This window comes from Plecotus auritus (assembly GCF_963455305.1).
Source record: "Plecotus auritus genome assembly, chromosome: 3".
NCBI classification, from domain to species: Eukaryota; Metazoa; Chordata; class Mammalia; order Chiroptera; family Vespertilionidae; genus Plecotus; species Plecotus auritus.
This window is the reverse complement of record NC_137772.1, coordinates 29,985,263-30,002,659: the sequence shown is the minus strand read 5'-3', so window position 1 is coordinate 30,002,659 and position 17,397 is coordinate 29,985,263. Positions and strand designations below refer to the sequence as shown.

The 17,397-nt window shown below is 43.2% G+C and overlaps 1 protein-coding gene across 12 annotated transcripts in view; it reads right to left on the bottom strand.

Annotated features, from left to right (window-relative positions):
• Positions 1–630: 630 nt before the first annotated feature.
• The window catches only part of PSD3 (pleckstrin and Sec7 domain containing 3), a 532,096-nt gene continuing 515,329 nt past the window's right edge, over positions 631–17,397 (bottom strand). For all 12 annotated transcript variants that reach the window (XM_080660410.1, XM_080660414.1, XM_080660416.1 and 9 more), the window contains one exon: positions 631–5,203. In XM_080660410.1, the coding sequence (XP_080516536.1) occupies positions 4,988–5,203 (216 nt within the window). In that variant the 3' untranslated portion in view covers positions 631–4,987. The remainder of the gene's footprint in view (positions 5,204–17,397) is intronic.

Sequence of the window (17,397 nt, the reverse complement as noted above, 5' to 3'; positions counted from 1 at the left end):
CCTTACTTAGTTCTCCTGAAAGCTCTATTTTCCTGGACTAATTACAACAATAAAGAACGCGTGCTTTAAAGCATCACATTTTGTAAAAAGCCCCAAACTGTCAGTTTGACATTATGTTTAAGTGCTCTTAATACTGAAGTTGCTAAGACGGCTTATTTGTTTGTTTGTTTTGTTTCTTCGCCCCTTTCTGTAATCTCAAATTATGATGAGCGACCCCCCCTTGGTATTGTACACAGGACACTGAAATAGTTTCACAAAGTTAGCTCCGAGTCATTTTTTTTTTGCCCTGGTGATTCAAAGCTCAAAGATGAAATTTTCTAGCATAAAATCTTATTATTTCAAAAATTTAATCAAAATATCATTTGACTTTAAGTTGAATAAAACAGTACCACTATATATGTTCTCAATAACTGCATTATATACTCAATCCTATGAGGTTTTTACTTGCTTTTCATATCACACTGGTTATTAAGGACAAAAATAAACTGGATGTACATACAACATATACTGATATACAACTACACATGAATAACATATACATACATACAGCCATAAATACCCACAAATACAACATTGGCAGGTGACAGAAAAGCATTTTCTTTGATGCCCGACATACTATCTACATGGATATTTTCCAAAAGCCTGCAATAGTACAGATACACACATACATCACACAGGGCGAGCCAAAGAGACGGAAGGAAACCTACGGTATATACAATTACGTAACTTGCAATATTTTCTTGCTGTTGCATTCAAGTCAACAAGCTGCCATGCAGATTCAAGTATTACCGACATTCTCCCTATGAAGACATTCTCCCCGCATGCACTGTCCTAGCAGCGGGCTGCCCGCTTGTGTTTGATACTCTAGGTACAAAATGAGAATGGCAATGACTATGGACTCGGGCCCTCCGGTAGGAGGGAGGCATTGACAGGGAAGCTGAGAGGAGAGGCAGTGACCGAGCACCTCTCTCACCTGCTGGGGGCATTTTGTGGTGAACGATTGATCTCTAAGGTCCTCGGGATGACTGGATGGCGAGATGCCAGAGGCTGGTGGGGAGGCAGATGGTGGCCTGTTGGGAGGAGAGACAGCCAGAGAGTTCTGGGGCAAGGCTGGCCCAAAGGCTCCTCTGCCTGCAGAGGGGGCTGATCTTCCTCTGTCGCAGACTTAGATGCTACTAAAACCCCAAATCACACTCTTACTCATACCAGACTCTACTTTCACAAGCCCTAGGATGCCACTGTGGTTCTGACTTACACCTGGAAACAATTCTGCCACGGGAAGAGCGAAGGGACTGTTCGCTGCTGAGATGAAGGAAGGTGACTACGACCCACTGAACACTGGCCAGGGTCACCAGCGCCAAACAACAGAGATTTGCATCAACAAGGCCAGTTAACTCCCTATGAATTCAGGCTTAAAAAGCTTAATTGATGACTGCAAGGAAAAATGCCAAAGGAATTCAAATTTCAGGACAACTAACCAAATCCAAGGAAGTCTTCATAGTAGGACAATGGGGAAACTTCTTTAAGGTCCGTTTTCTCCCAGTTGCTATGACTTGGGATAAAGGCAGAGAAGAGGTGCGCGCCTGCCACAGAAGGCCCTGCCTCACCTAAGAACACCTTCCAGGCTCCTCACAGGACAGAGGAGCAGCGGGCAAGGGCCAGCAGAAAACCCCGTAACTGTGCTTCGGCCGCAAAGGACCTCCTTTCCTGCTACTTGTCTCAATTCCTCTCCAGCCTCAGAAGTTCTGCGGTGTGGCCACAGGTGAAATGCAAACGCAAGAGACCAAGCCTGGCTAGACCCTGGCAAGCCAGCCAACCTTCCTCTTCTAGAATGAATGCCCGCACATTATTTTTAACCAGGAAACGTGCCCGCCTTGAGTTAGGATTAACAGTCAGAGAAGCACGGAGGGCTTGGGGCAGCCGCTCTCTACCCAGGAACTCCAGTTCCACCAGGGGACTCTCGCACACGTTGGTTTTAATGAGATGAATTAAACTGCACACAAGTATTGCTTGGCTTAACTAGGCATTGCTAAGAGTTAATGATAGGATGCTTTTAAAAAAGTGCACTTCACATAATATCTATGGCCTGGCAAAAAAACAAGGACTCTGTCTTCGAGTAACTAAGTCTTGATTGCTAACAAGAAATTCCTGGCACTGCCCTGTAACAGTCAGCACGCGAGGCAGGAACCAGCCCTGAAACACGCAGAGATTTAACACATGGGCCACTTCTAGGCTCAAGTGTGCAACAGCATGACCACAGAGTCTTTTGATGAAAGACTAGAGAGTTTTCTAGACTGAAAATTAATATGAAGTGCATGTATGTAAAGAGGAATAATGGTTTACCATGTGGAGAGCGACTCAGGGCTCCATGATGTCATATGGGAGGGAAGGGCGGGGAAGGGGGCGTACCTTGGGAAGGAGAGGAGGGGAGCTCCCCTGTACCGTGAATTAGGCAGTGGGCTTGGGTTAGCGGTGAAAGGAATGTCTTTGATTTCTTCTGACTAGATACCATAGGAAAGAAATTACTGCAGAAGAAAACGTGGTTGGCTATGGGCACGATTCTCACAATCTCGTCAAACCAGGGGCCGCTTCCTCCTACAGGATAAACTCCTGACCTGCTAGGAGCACTGACAACAGACAGATACCTGAGAGGCCTCAGGGAGGTGTTCATGGCTCATCCCCTACAGATGGACAACATCATGGCAGGGCAGGCTGCCCCTGGCTCACCAAATAGCCTTGTGGCTGTTTTTAAAGGTACACTATGCAAACACAGCATACCGCAGCCTCAAAAGTGCCCTTCCTATCAGCATGTGCAGAAGCCCCTGGAGACACATCAGTGACTCACACAACAGGAGCAATGCCCTTCTGTGCTAACCAAGGATTCAGAACTGCTCTGAACGCCAGGCTCGGTGGCAAGGTACCGTTCTGTTTATTAAATACTACAAGTGGAACACACAGGGACACTATGTACACAGACACACGCACATTGTGGGCAGACACATTCAAGCCAGTCAGGGATTTTTTGTCTTTCTTTGTTATCGAAGCTCAGAGACAACGTGATCTAGGTACCTCTCTCCCCTTGGCTCAGGATAAAGAACTAGGCAGAAAGCAAGCAGGCCGATTATTCAGATCCTAGGAAGAAAGACGATTTCCTTGTGGGAATCTTGAACTCAGTCAGAAGCTATAGAAATGAATCAGGTCTACGAGCCTTATTGGTAACTACCCTATTTGTTTCTTGGTTCTGAAGCATAAGTTGTCATTGCCTTTATCTACACAAGATAGAAGGTTAGAGTGAGTTTTCCAAAGGCGTGGCAAAGTACTTATCACAAAACAAGCGGCAATAACCTTAGCGAGGGGTTACTCTTTTCTGGGCACCATCAACTATGAACATTTATATAGGCAGAAAGTAATTGTGAATAAATAATCATGTGATTAAATGCCACTAGAAACGGCCATGGTTTAAGAGCAGGCTTTCCCTAACTCCCTGGAACCATCCTACGCATGCAGAGTCCTGGATTCTTTGGTCATAGTACCGTTAACTAATACACTGAGTAGAACTAGAGTAATTTTCTGTGGGAGGGAAAAAGAGCATTCAAAGTGACTCCTCCAGTTCTGAAGTTGTGGAGATTACAGCTTTAAGGATCACAAAGTTTCAAAATCAAAAAGTTCTAACTCATGGTGGGCTCAATTTTCACTCCTATCTGTTCCTATACAAGAGAATGTTCTTTTTATCGCCCTGAATCCCACAGGGACCGTCACGGAAACAAGCTTATGACTTCAAGGTCAATAGAACTATTTTGAGTAGATAGAAAGGATTTAAAATAAAGTCTATTCTTAGGAGAAAGTTCAGTAGGAGCAAAGAGAAGTGACTATCAAAGAGACTAAGATAAGAATAAACTAAGTTACTCGGTATACGCAAACAGCAGATTCCTCACTTTTCCAACCACAGTCCATTCAGACTATTTATTCCTCTCAGGTTGACTTTAAAGACTCAGGATTCCATGCTGGAAACCTGCAGCTCCCTGTTCCTCTCTTACTTGTTTTGCTTAAGACCCCGACATTCTTACAACCAGGACACAACAGCTGCCTACACATGTTTAAACTCCTGGATGACAGGGTGATGACAACAGAGATGGTTCTGGATTCCTGGTCTAGACCCCGTGGGAGCAAGGTAACAGTTTCCTGCAGCGTGAACACGTGCCTCCTGCTGCCGCTCCCAGGAGCTGATCGTTGTCATGCTTCTTTAGAGAACAAAATGAACCTGGTGTCATCTTTCCTTACCCTTCAATGGCAAAAAGGTCCCACCTCCTCTTTCCTTGCTTGGCTGAAATGTACTCAACACTCCAGCACGCTTCATAAGTTCTCCAGTCCCGTGATCTCTGCACCCCTCTCCCTGCTTCCGGCAGGGTCAGACCCCAAAGACAAGTGCTGAGGTGCCCGCACAGCTGCGTCAGTGTGGAGCACCTGGTTCCCGAACTGGAATTTTGAAGCAAAGTTCTGTGAGTGCTCAATGCCACCTCTGTGACTGGCAAGAATTCACATATGAAGGTTTATGTTAAGTCTGGCTGGAACTGACTAAACTAAGCTTGTCCAGTAAAGTGGTTCACAATGGATTCAATTTTTTTCACCTTAAAAAAAAAGTGTAACAGTTGGTTTGAGAATACATAAAACAACTGAGAGAGTGCAAACAAGAGAAAACCAAAGGAGAAATGATACACAATTCAATCTGAAATCATGACCCCCCTTCCCCTCACAAAAAGGTGCATTAGTTATTAAGTGGCAAAAATCGTCAAAGCAAAGAAATCAAGAGCAAAGAGACAATCTGTACAGAAATGAACAAAAATATACAATAGAAAAGGTTACTAATGCACCATTTAGTCACAGACTATTGTTTTTTTTTTTTAAATATATTCACGGATTTACCAGAAAGATCTTGAAAAACTCTATTTTGCTCCATGACCAGCCCCTTCCTGGTCGCAGATAGATTCTAAGTAACTTTTTGCTTAATGCTGGGAGTTTCAGGTCGGTGATCTTTCCGCTCTGACACGTTGCGCTTGACTTTGGCAGTGACGGGAGATGAATCTGGGTTCAGCGAAGGACTCGAATGCGACTTCTTCAGTCCTGGGGCCTCACTGCCGTTGTTGCCCAGGAGCTTCTTGCCTCCTTCTTTCAGAATGCCGATGTACGTTTCATACCGGGTTTGCTGGAGGGGAAATCAGAGAACTGTTGTCAACACACTGTTCACAAATGCACGCGTGCAGCACACCCAGCGCATTAACTGCCCGGAGCGCACACCTGGCTGTTGAAGACTTGACTTCATTCCCCAAAGTGGGCAACAGCCCCAGGGGACTGATGGATTCACTCGTTTAGATGAGAAATGAAGACAGAGCTTTAGTTCAAATTTGCTCTGCATTCTGAAAGGATGCCGACTTGGAGTTACTGGCTATCAGATGGAGGAATCATGCTTCCTGAACACTCAGCTACAAGAAGGGTGTAAGTGGGAGGAGCTATAACTTCCTGATTTTGGGGGACTGGATGGCTCTGATGGCTCCGTGCCGCCTGTACCCACTTGAACTTCCCTCACATGACCTAGGTGTCGCTTGAACCTGGCTTGGATAGGGTCCCTGTAACTCTACAAAGACTCAACTGGAGGAATCTGTCCATGGGGACTCAACTTTCTAGTCCCCTATGAGACCACAACACTTTCCAGAGCTGCTCTGGGTTTCCTGCCAAACTTCAAATTATTTTCTGATACTTTTCTCATTCTAAAAAATTTTTCCATCAACGATTTGTTGAGTATTCACTACATTTTAAATAGTTCCCGATTCTCTTGTCGCTGGGCATCTTTTTGTATGACTAACTGAAAAGAACATAGCAGAGAATTTCCCCCCCCTAACTCTAATTGGTACTTTTTAAAAAGTTTCTATCTGAGTCACTATTTAGAACTATTATATATATTGCAAATTACAGAAGGATCTCAGATTCTTAATTTGATAGATTCTAGTCAAAATAAGTCAGATGAGAAGAAAAGGCAAAGCAAAGGAAAGGTGGAAGGGGGCCAGAAAACGAGGGGTGCGTGGCCGTTGTTGAGAGAAATAAGGTAAGGGAGACTGCAGTGGGTTCACGAACGTCCCAGGGGCTGTGCTCCATTTCTGAGTTACAACGGCTTACAGGGACAGAGGCTATGAAACACAGTAACATAGCTTTGCTTTTTACCATTTTCTGAAACCAAACCAAGTGCCTCTTCAAAATACTTTAGCTAAATATATCTTTTGAGAACCATTCAGTGGATACTGGTTTCAGCCATGTCTTCCCGGATTACAGACACATCTAAACATGTAAATCTCTCCCACCCCCAAATATTGCCTCTGAGTAAAGAAACAGCTTTCATGAAGCCCTGACGAGCAATGGGAATATAGATAGACGTAGAGGTAGATGCTTGATGAGTTCCCAAGTCAGTAATCTCTGGGGACACTTAATCTTCAGGGTACCACCATTTCCATGTTTCCCACAAAATCACCACAGTCTGACTCTGTGAGGCAGTACTGAGGCTCATGAGCCGCCACCCAGCAAAGATTTGTCTGTATCCCCCACGTCCACATCCACCTGCCGTGACTGTCCAGACGCCACACATGGCAAACCCAGCACGGCTGCACCGAGTGAGGGGCAGGCTGCTGTGCTTAAGACCAGGCTCTCTCCACACAGGAAGAAAAGTAGTTTATACCATGCTTCTGAGGTTAACAAAACAGATATATGTGTTCTGAGTATCTCTTCTGTAGCAGTAAATGAAGACCAAATATTATTCTCCACGTTCAGCTTAAAAACAAAGAGAAACTGGACCACGGAATATGGGCTATGTTGGATCTTCATTTGCACAGTAACTAGATGTCATTCATACATGAAGAGCAGCCTCTAAATTTAACCTTATAACAAAGCATTCATTAAAGAGATAAAAATCTGTCAATGATTATGTATAGCTCAATTCCTTGGCTTGATCATTCTTACATGTAATTTACATGCAATGTACCAGGAGCATGGTAAATACTTCAACACTAACCTAAGGTTCTAGGCTTCCTGGGTTGGAGAGTAGCAGCCTCATCAGCATTAATACAGAAAGGAACCTGCTGCTGACACTAACAAGTAAACAATAACATTAAAGTTTTGTATTCTTTTCTGATAATATTATTCATAACCAGAAGGTAGAAAGGTAAGAAGAAATGAAAACACCTGAATGTTTTAATAAATATAGTTTCATGCCACAAAGTAACCACACTATGCAAGAATTAGCACAGCTCCGGATAAGATTAAAAATGTGATGGGTTATAAAAAGTGAGTCTGGGAGATGCATGTGGCAGTGAAAGGCCTAGCTTTGGGGCCAGGTGGCGTGGTTCAGGCACTGCACTAACTAATGAGTACGGCATCGACTCGTTTTCCTAAATCGTTAGTCTTCATTATGGAGCCCTTTCAAGTGTGTGTCTTTCATTAAGAAGGGCACAGAGGGTTTGAGAATGAGATGTGCCTCAGGGACAATTTGCTGCCTTTGGTTAGGTTATTAAAGATTTTGTCTCAGTCTCTTGCCAATTCGTTTTCAGATCAATTCTTAAAAATGTCAGTGCTGAATGCTCGGCGTCCTTCCTCAGAAATTCTCCAACAGTGTGAATAGATTTCTAACAGGATGACTACTTGATCCAATTGCACGATCAGAAAAAAACCTTGAGGTGGGATTTTACCACATCCCAGTCCAGCAGCTACGCTCTGCAGATAAGTATCTGAATATTGTTTTTGTGGTTTTGTCCTCTCAGCAAAACTCTCTGCCTTAATTTCCTTCTTAAGATTTGCTCTTTTCATGAGGCCTTCTGTGACCAAGAGCCAAAGACAATTCCAGTGTTTAATGGCTTCTTTATCTACCAAAATAAAGTCTTTCTCCCCTAACCTCCTTACACCTTTTGCTATATTAATTTATTAAGTTGGTCTTCAATTACTTGTAAAAATACTTCTCAGATACGTAGAAAAATATATCCCTGGTCACTAGTAGCGTAGCTAACTAGGGAGGAATAAAACACACCACGTCCAAGGCCAAGCAAGCTGCTGCTTAGGTTGAATGTTAATTGTCTGCTTAAAAAAAAAATCACACCTATCGATGTTATTTGAAAAGAAATTTAATCATATCCACACATAAATGTACATGCACCTGACTGAGCAGTTTCTTTTCTCTTGAGCCCTGCATACTATTTTTTATTTTATTTGATGGAATGCTATCTCCTTTTGACCTCTGCTATGAATACGACAGTAACCACCTGAATGAAAATAAAGCTGCACTGCCACTTGTAACACAGTGCTGTCATCTGCATTCAGACCTCACAGCTCCACAGTCCCCATCCTGAATACATTTCCTCCTGACATTTTCCTTTCTCACCAGGGCAGGGGAAAGGCCATCTTAGAACGAAATGGGAAGAAACTAAAAATGTCATGTACATAGCAAAACATCTTTTGCTCCTAGATCTCTGTGCTGGAAAACAAAGAAACAAAACAAAAAAATAAAAACAAGCAAACAAAACAAGAAGGAGCTCTTGAAGTAACTGCTTATTTAAATAAAGACTGTGTTTGCATTCTATGGGGGATGATGGCAGAATTGATTTGCATAGACTTTCTCCTTGATCACTACCTGCGAACTTATGAAAGTAATTACGTTCAAAACAGAGTTTCCTATAAATTCTTATCTAAAAAAAGTGAAGTTTTTCCCCTATTTTCCCTCCTACTTCCATAGCAGTCTTCAGCATGCAAAGGTATCCCACTGCCTAAATACAGCAAATACACACATTTCTGGTTCGCCTGGTTTGTATTTGTGGCTTTCTGCAAAACCTCAGGAAGTGTGGATTCAATGCCTTTGTTTCACTCTGCCTTTTGGCTCTATTGCTCTCTAAATAAATTTTGTGACTTCAATGAAAAAAAAAACTTTAAAATAAAAAACTCACTTCTTATAATAATACAAGTAGAAGAGGTCAAAAAGCTGTGATCCAGACAAAAAGGACTGGGTTTGTAGGAAATGTTTTGAGAGCAGCGGTTCTCAACCTGTGGGTCGTGACCCCTTTGGGGGTCGAACGACGGACCCTTTCACAGGGGTCGCCTAAGACATCCTGCATATCAGATATTTACATTACAATTCATAACAGTAGCAAAATTACAGTGATGAAGTAGCAACGAAAATAATTTTATGGTTGGGGGTCACCACAACATGAGGAACTGTATTAAAGGGTCGCGGCATTAGGAAGGTTGAGAACCACTGTTTGAGAGCGTCAGTGTGTCCCATTCTGTTGCCCCTGCCCCTGTCCCTATGGCACCCAATGTTTGCCAGAGGATAACTCAGGCCAATCCACTGCCCCAGAGAGAAAGCAGAGCTCAAACGTTATGGATGGCCCTCCCCCATCCCTGGTCCTGCTACTGCCCTCCTCAGGGTCCACACGAGAACAGCACTTGGGCTGTTAAGGACAGTCTTCCTGATTCAAGAAGTAATTTTTAAAACACTGCTACCTCTCTTTCTTTTCTTTGTTTCTCTAGCTCTCAAAATCCTTTCGATAAAGCCAGTCTGTTTCAGTACCCAGATATTTTTCTTTTAAAAAAGGAAACCCGAATTCTGAATTTAAAAGTCCATAAAGCTCACTTAGAAAAGATACGCATTTTGTTTTCTGGATGGAAACTTCAAGAAATGAATTGTCCAGTTCAGACCCACCAACTGAGGGCTCTGGTCACCCCAGTTCCTAAGGGCCCCACCCAGCGTGGCCTTGTTGGGAGGGTTTTGACAACAGCCTAGTATAAAACTATCTTTTAAAAAAAATCACCCTGATTGGATTAATGGCATTAAAAAATTTGCTATTCAGTAAAATGGAGGAAAAAAAAGTCCTTTGAAACACAGGGATATGACATTAAGTTTCTATATACCCAGAGAGTAATTTGAGTAGAGAAACACTACTTATCTGACAAAAGGCTTACTTGAGCTCTTGTGGGAGAAAAGTTGTCTCTCACTGAACTTTTCCTTAGGGACCTCACATCTAAAGCAAAATTTTAGTGCATTTTGACAACATTTTTATACAGGTCATGCTCCTAATATTTCAGTTTATACTTTGTTTATGCTTCTGATTGCACTGGAATTCTCTAAAGTCCTACACACATCCCTCAGAGGCATGTTCCCGAACTTCTTCACGGCAGCCTGTCTTTCAGACTCACAGCTCCAGAAAGGTCAATGGCAGGCAGGAAGGGACACGGGCAGTCTATCGAGGGCATTTGTCAAGTAGGATTTCAGGAGGCTTTGAAGGACCTTTGCTCTAAGCTGCCTTCCCCACTGATCTCCCATGGCATTTCATCCCCAAGATGTATTAATTGCTTTTGAGCTTAAAGCACTTTTATACCTTCTGCATTCCCAATTCGAATGCCCCTTCCCGTACGAGGTCCCATAAGCTAGCATCTTACCAGTTCTGTGTCCAATTTTATCCTGTGTGGTAAAGGATCTTCCAAGCCGTGGAGTCAGACACCAAGCAACCAGACCTCCCTCCCTCCCAGCCTCAGGTGCCACATGCGCAAATGAGGGGACACGGCCACTTTCAGCTGCAAACTTTTTGGGATTCTCTAGGTCGGGGAGAGCTACTTGGAAGCAAGATATATGGAAGAGGACACACTACTGATCCCTGGAGGGAATGGTGAACCACAAGGTGGGAGTAGGGCACTGAAAGGAAATAGCCCTGGTTTGCCTATTTTATTTACAATGTTGTCAAAGGCCAGAGCAAGTTCGGGATGAAAGCACCCTGCACAATTCCTAGTGTGTGTGATCAGTATTGTGTCTTCTTCCATATATCTTGCTCCCAAATGCACGTCTCAAGGAGGAACATAAGTAAACAAGTTGTCGAATGCTCCTGCAGAAGGTCTGTATGACACAGGGGAACCAATTTCTAGTCTTCCAATGAATGCTGCACTGGGCATTCTTATAGCAAACATCGCTTGGCTTGCATATGATGTTTTTTGGTCTAATATTTTCAGAGAAAATATTTCTGAAAACATCTTAAGTTTTCATTGTGAGTCTACTGAGTAATTCTGAACTAGAAAGCCCTAAAGAACCTCAATAGTCTGCTCCCCTCAAAAAGCCTTCATCTCAGATCAGCTACTTAAGCAAAGTTTTTAAAACTCTTAGATCAAAGCATACAGATTCTTTGAGAAAATAGTAAGAAACCTAATGTAGTTTAGAGAGAGATGTGTACTCTTGTAAAAAAAAACAACAACAAAAACCCCAACACACCAAAAAGGCTACCCCTTTCATTGTTCTGATTCCAGAGTTAGCCCAGGAAAGCATTTGGCAGCAGCCGTCAGTAAGCTAACAAAGTCTAAGGGGGCTGGGAAGAAGGCTACTCATTGTTTACATGGGAAGGCTCTTGGTGAGGGAAATGCAGTTCCTCCTATCTCACAAGTTACTGAGAGGAAGAAGCTACGAAGCCACAGGTGAGCATGTCGCTCACACCAGGTGTGACTCCTCTTTATTGTATTTCCACCCAGAAGTAATCATCAAAATATTAAATAGCTGGCACAGCACAGGTGCTGCCAAATCAGAGGGGACACCACCCGCAAACCTTGTAGGCGCACAACACCAGCATATCATATCGGTTCGGCTCCTATCCATTAAAGTAAGCATGGAACATGCACCCAGGCTGCTACCAGGCCTCTTCACCCCTGACTGGCTGTTAAGCAGACTGCGTGGTCTGCATACAGGCCGGCTAATACAGCAGCCCCTAGCTTCATTCGGCTGCGGAGCATGGGAAATGTGACCAGTCTGCACTGAGACACACCATGCATGCAAAGTGTTCGCTAAATTTGGACAATGTAGGAAAAAATGAGTATGAAATATCTTAATATCTTATACTGATTACATGTTGTAATGATATTATTTTGGATGTACTGAATTAAATTTCAACGTTATATTACGATTAGTTCCACCAGTTTTCTTTTTTTTTTTTTTTTAAATAAATCTTTATTCAGATTATTACAATTATTTCTCCTTTTTCCCCCCATAGCTCCCCTCCACCCCTTTCCCACCCCACCTTCTGCCCTTACCTCCCCCCCACTGTCCTCATCCATAGGTGTATGATTTTTGTCCATTCTCTTCATGAACCCCCCCATACCCCTTTCCCCCTGAGAATTATCAGCCCACTCCCTTTCTATGCCCCTGATTCTATTATATTCACCAGATTATTCTGCTCCTCAGGTTTTTAATTCACTTGATTTTTAGGTTGGCTTGTTGATAGATATGTATTTGTTGTTCATAATTTTTTTTCTCTTTACTTTTTTCTTCTTCCTCTTCTTTAAGAATACCTTTCAGCATTTCATATAGTACTGGTTTGGTGGTGATGAACTCCTTCAGCTTTTTCTTATCTGTGAAGCTCTTTATCTGCCCTTCAATTCTGAATGATAGCTTTGCTGGGTAGAGTAATCTTGGTTGTAGGTTCTTGCTATTCATCACATTGAAAATTTCTTGCCACTCCCGTCTGGCCTGCATAGTTTCTGTTGAGAAGTCAGCTGACAGTCGTATGGGTGCTCCCTTGTAGGTAATTAACTGTTTTTCTCTTGCTGCTTTTAATATTCTCTCTTTGTCTTTTGCTCTTGGCATTTTAATTATGATGTGTCTTGGTGTGGTCCTCTTTGGATTCCTTTTGTTTGGGGTTCTGTGGGCTTCCTGGACTTGTAAGTCTATTTCTTTCACCAGGTGGGGGAAGTTTTCGGTCATTATTTCTTCAAATAGGTTTTCAGTATCTTGCTCTCTCTCTTCTTCTGGCACCCCCATAATTCTGATGTTGGTACGCTTGAAGTTGTCCCAGAGTCTTCTTACATTATCTTCAACTTTTTGGATTTTTTTTTTGGCTTTTTGCTTTTTCGGTTGAGTGTTTTTTGCTTCTTTGTATTTCAATTCTTTGACCTGATTCTTGTGTTCCTCTATTCTGTTTCTGGGTCTCTGTATAATATTTTTTATTTCAGTCAGTGTATGTTTAATTTCTAGTTGGTCCTTTTTCATATCTTCGAGGGTCTCGTTATATTTATCGGCCTTTTCTAGGATATTCTTAAAAAGTCTTATAACGGTGGTTTTGAATTCTATATCCAGTCGTTTGTTTTCCTCCATTTCTTTCGTTTGTGATCTGATTCTTTGACCCCGCATTTTCACTGGATCCCTGAGTTGGTAAGGTAGATATTTGTGCTAGGTTTCCAATATGGCCCAGTGGGTCTGCTTCCCCAGTTAACCTGAGGTGGACACTCTTGGTGCACCCCTTTGTGGACTGTGTGTACAGCCTTGTTGTAATTAAGTCTTTATTGTTGTTGGTATCACTGGGAAGAATTGACCTCCGGGCCAGTTGGCTGTAAGGATCAGCTGTGTCTATGCTGGGAGAAGTTCGGTGCTGGAGACAGCCTTATAGGATTAGACTTGCCAAATTGCAATAGCCTCTGTGCTCAGCTTGGATGGGGTGGAGTCTCAGTCTTGGCTTCCTGTCAGCCCCGCCCCTGCGCGCATGTGCGCTTTCAGTCCTCCGCCTTCCCCAGCTCGAGTCTCCGCCTGAGAGTCCAGACTCCCCCCACAAGAGCGTGGGTCCCCAGGGGCTCGCCTGGAACTGGGGTTCACTGCAGTCAGAACTGGGGCTCGGTGCAGTCAGAATCCTCTGACTCCCCTCCACTAGGGAAAGCCTGTGGCAACCCCCGCAGCCTTTTTGCGCACCGGCGCGGCGCGTGTGCGCACTTTCAGTCCTCCGCCTTTCCCGGCTCCTGAGTCTCCGCCCGAGAGTCCAGACTCCCCCTACAAGAGCGTGGGTCCCCAGGGGCTCGCCTGGAACCGGGGTTCACTGCAGTCAGAACTGGGGCTCAGTCAGGATCCTCTGACTCCCTTTCACTAGGGAAAGCCTATGGCTACCTCCGCAGCCTTTGTGCGCACTGGCCCGTGTGCGCCTTCAGACTTCTGCCTTTCCCAGCTCGCGGTCCGAGGCTTCCTTCCCCCTTCCGCCAGAGGAAGTCAGCCAAGCTCTCAGCCGCCCTTCCTCTCTGCGCGCACAAAGCCCCTTTGCCGTACCTCCAATTCTCTGTGAGCTTTTCTCCTTCCTTCTAGTTGTAGAATTTTCACTCAGCCTGCTTTCCTGTGGTTCTGGATGGTGTCCGTTCTGTCTTTTAGTTGTAGTTTTGAAATTGTTGTGCGAGGCAGCAGTTTAGGTGTTTACCTATGCCGCCATCTTGGTTTCTCCTCCCATTATCAGTGCTCTAGTTCCACCAGTTTTCTTTAAGTTTTTAAATGTAGCTGCAGGTACTAGAAAATTTAAAATTATACATGTGGTTTGCATTGTATCTCTATTGGGTAGTGTTGGCCTAGATCCCCTGACATCTCTCAAATTGAAATATTCCTTTTCTGTGTTTAACACCCTTAGCGTGAGGGTGAGTTACTTTAATACTCTAATTGGTGTTAACATGTCACTCTCCTCAAAAATACATATAGTGTTGGAAGGGACCTTCTAGGTTAGTTTACCCAATCCCATCTCAATTTGATGACCCAAAACTGAGGCCCAGAGAGGGTAATCATGTAATAAACACACCAAGGATAAGACGAAAAAGTCCTCCTAAGTCCCAGGTGAGTCATTTCCCGATTTTACTAATTTATTACTCAAGTATTTGCCCTTTGCCTGCAGACAATACCTTAACTTGAAGTGGTGACCCTCCTCACAGCAGACATTCCAGGCATAAGGAGGGACTTAGGGACAGGGAGTCATTTCAAGTCACATGACTGGCTGTTTATTCTGTCTTCTGGGGTATGGCCCTAGTTCTTTTCAAACGTTTATTAAAAATGCGATTCAAAGGGTCCTATTGCTAAGCTTCTCTTCCTTTCAAAAGCACATGTCATCATTTACAGATTAAAATTCAGAGCTTCTTAGTCCTCTTTCATCACATCTTACCAAATACAATTCCAAATAGCAATGTAAGAATTATGTCTCTGTTACTAACTGGACTTGAGCTTGGACAACTGCTGATCTTAGGTCTCTAGCTTTTGACTCATAATTATACTACTTAGCATCCCACTAAAAAAATTCTTAAATACCCCCAAGAATTCTATTAACCTGCAATATCTTAGCTTCTCAGACCCAGGCATTTAATAACTTTGAGATGTTTTCTATAAAGGGGATGGCACTGGGTTCCTGGCTAGATTCAGTTGCTAAGACCGAGACTTGCTTCTAATCTTCTTTAAGTTAATGGAATTTCTCCCTTGCTTTCACCAGGGAGGAAGAGGGTAATAACTGCTCTCTCTGTGCTTTTATGATCAAAGCCACTTATAAATTAATAGCGAGATCATTTTGTTTTAGAGGTGGATTTGCCTTGTGACAGCTGGCTTTGTATTGAGCCTTGGAGGGCTCCTGTGAGAGGAAAAGTGGTCCATGGTGTGAAAATCACTCATCTGATGTGGACAAATAAAAAAATGAGCAATCTGGGGAAACAGGGCTAAGACCACAACCAGAGAATTTGTTAAAAAAAAACAAAAAACACCAGACCACCCACCCACCCAGCAACAAACAACCCAACAATAAAACTGAGGTTTTACAACTAGCAATGTATATTATGTGCACTTCTAGAGATGAGCTGTTTTGAGTTTCCCTAATGATGCTGCACAGAATGTGCTCTTATTCTCAAGTATGTCAGTTTCAGAAGGAATCATGCCATTTTACATGCCACCAAAAATTAGAAATTCAGAAAAAGATGCCTCATGCCTCAAGAATGTCCTAGATTTTCTGGATTTAAAATATTCAGCCCTAAGACATTTACATGTTTTGTTACAGTGGACATTTGTTGTTCCTAAAATTGAGTTTCCTAGCCATGTGGTTGGTGTGGGTCCTGTCTTAAGCCATAATAAGCATATACTACTCCAGGTCGCAATTCAGGAGTGGACACAGGTGAATTCTAGCCCTGTAGGCCAAGGGGACTTGATTCTGCATCTGAGCCATCAGGGAAGTGAACTCTACTTCCGTCGATAACAAAGCCACTGAAAACACCTTAAATGTTACATCAAAAACGTGCTGGAGTAAACACCATCTTCCCTTTCTAAAGCTGTTGTTTCTAAAGCTGAAGAAACATCTAGCCAAATCCCTGGACCAACTTCAGTGCTATCACGGGAATTTCTTTAATGGGGCTGTTTCTCTAAGGGCCCAGGCGTTTTCCAGAGATTTTGCATCCCATGTAAACTATCCATCCAGCCCACTTCTGGATACATTTCCAAATGCACCAGAAGCATGGAGATCAATTCAAACATCTTCAAGTGAAACTGGAGCGGGATAAAGTAGAAATACACTAATATAATGAAATGAAGTGATTTTGGTTATTTTTTTTTTGAAATTGGGAAATGATGGTGTGTGTACTAGTACTGTAGATTTGTGATGCCTAACAACTCCTTCAGAAGTGAGATTAGGTTCCAAGTGAACTCTTCTAAAAAAGTAACAGCCATAACTTGAGGGAATCAACTCAGTCAAAAACAAAACAACCCCCTTCAGTAACAAGGAGAGACGCATGCATTTAGACAATTGTAGCTCATTGCTGCTTTTTGAATCTTTTTCGAACAGGCTCGGGCTAAGATAGATGGAAGCCTCCTGGCTCTCTAAAGAATTTTTGTAGACTTAAAAATAAAGCCTAAACCTACCTATTTACCATAATTTCTAATTTTTTTACTGACAGTTAGGGTTTATTAATTATTATTATTATTATTATTATTTTTAGAATTTCTAAGGCATAGAAAGAGCTGTGACTTTGGCCACCACGAAGAACTGTTTGGGAAATAAACAACTGAAATGCAAAAAGTCAGGGGCAACTCCCAGTGTTGTTACTAACAGCTTAATGTTCTAACTAAAGAAGAGCACTTTCCCTACCAAGACGTGAAAATTATAAGAACAATTCTGAACCCACAGGGTGGCCCCGACTGCAGGAATGGGTGAGAGCTCATTCCTGCCTGGGATCCTTCCTTGGTGACAAGGCCACAGACAGGTTAAAGCTCCCCTGCTGTCACTGCCCGTGAGGTTCCCACTGAACTGCAGGCACCGCTGTCTTCCTCGCCTGCCCTTCAGACTTGTTTTCAGGGGAGCTACTCAGCGTTCTGAGAGAACCACTCAGGCAATGTTATCTTTTACACATGATAATTCAGTTCCATTCCTTCATTCCACAATATGTCCTGAGCACTCACCCCATGCTCTAGAAGCTACAGCAGTGACCAAAGGAAGAAAATGGTCAATACCTCCCACGCCCGTTAGGGAAGGAAGTGGCTGCTCAGGGATGTGGCCTGTACAGCAGCGTGCTTAATGCCAAGCAAAGGGTCTCCACCAGCAAACACACAGGGCAGAATCTGGTGGC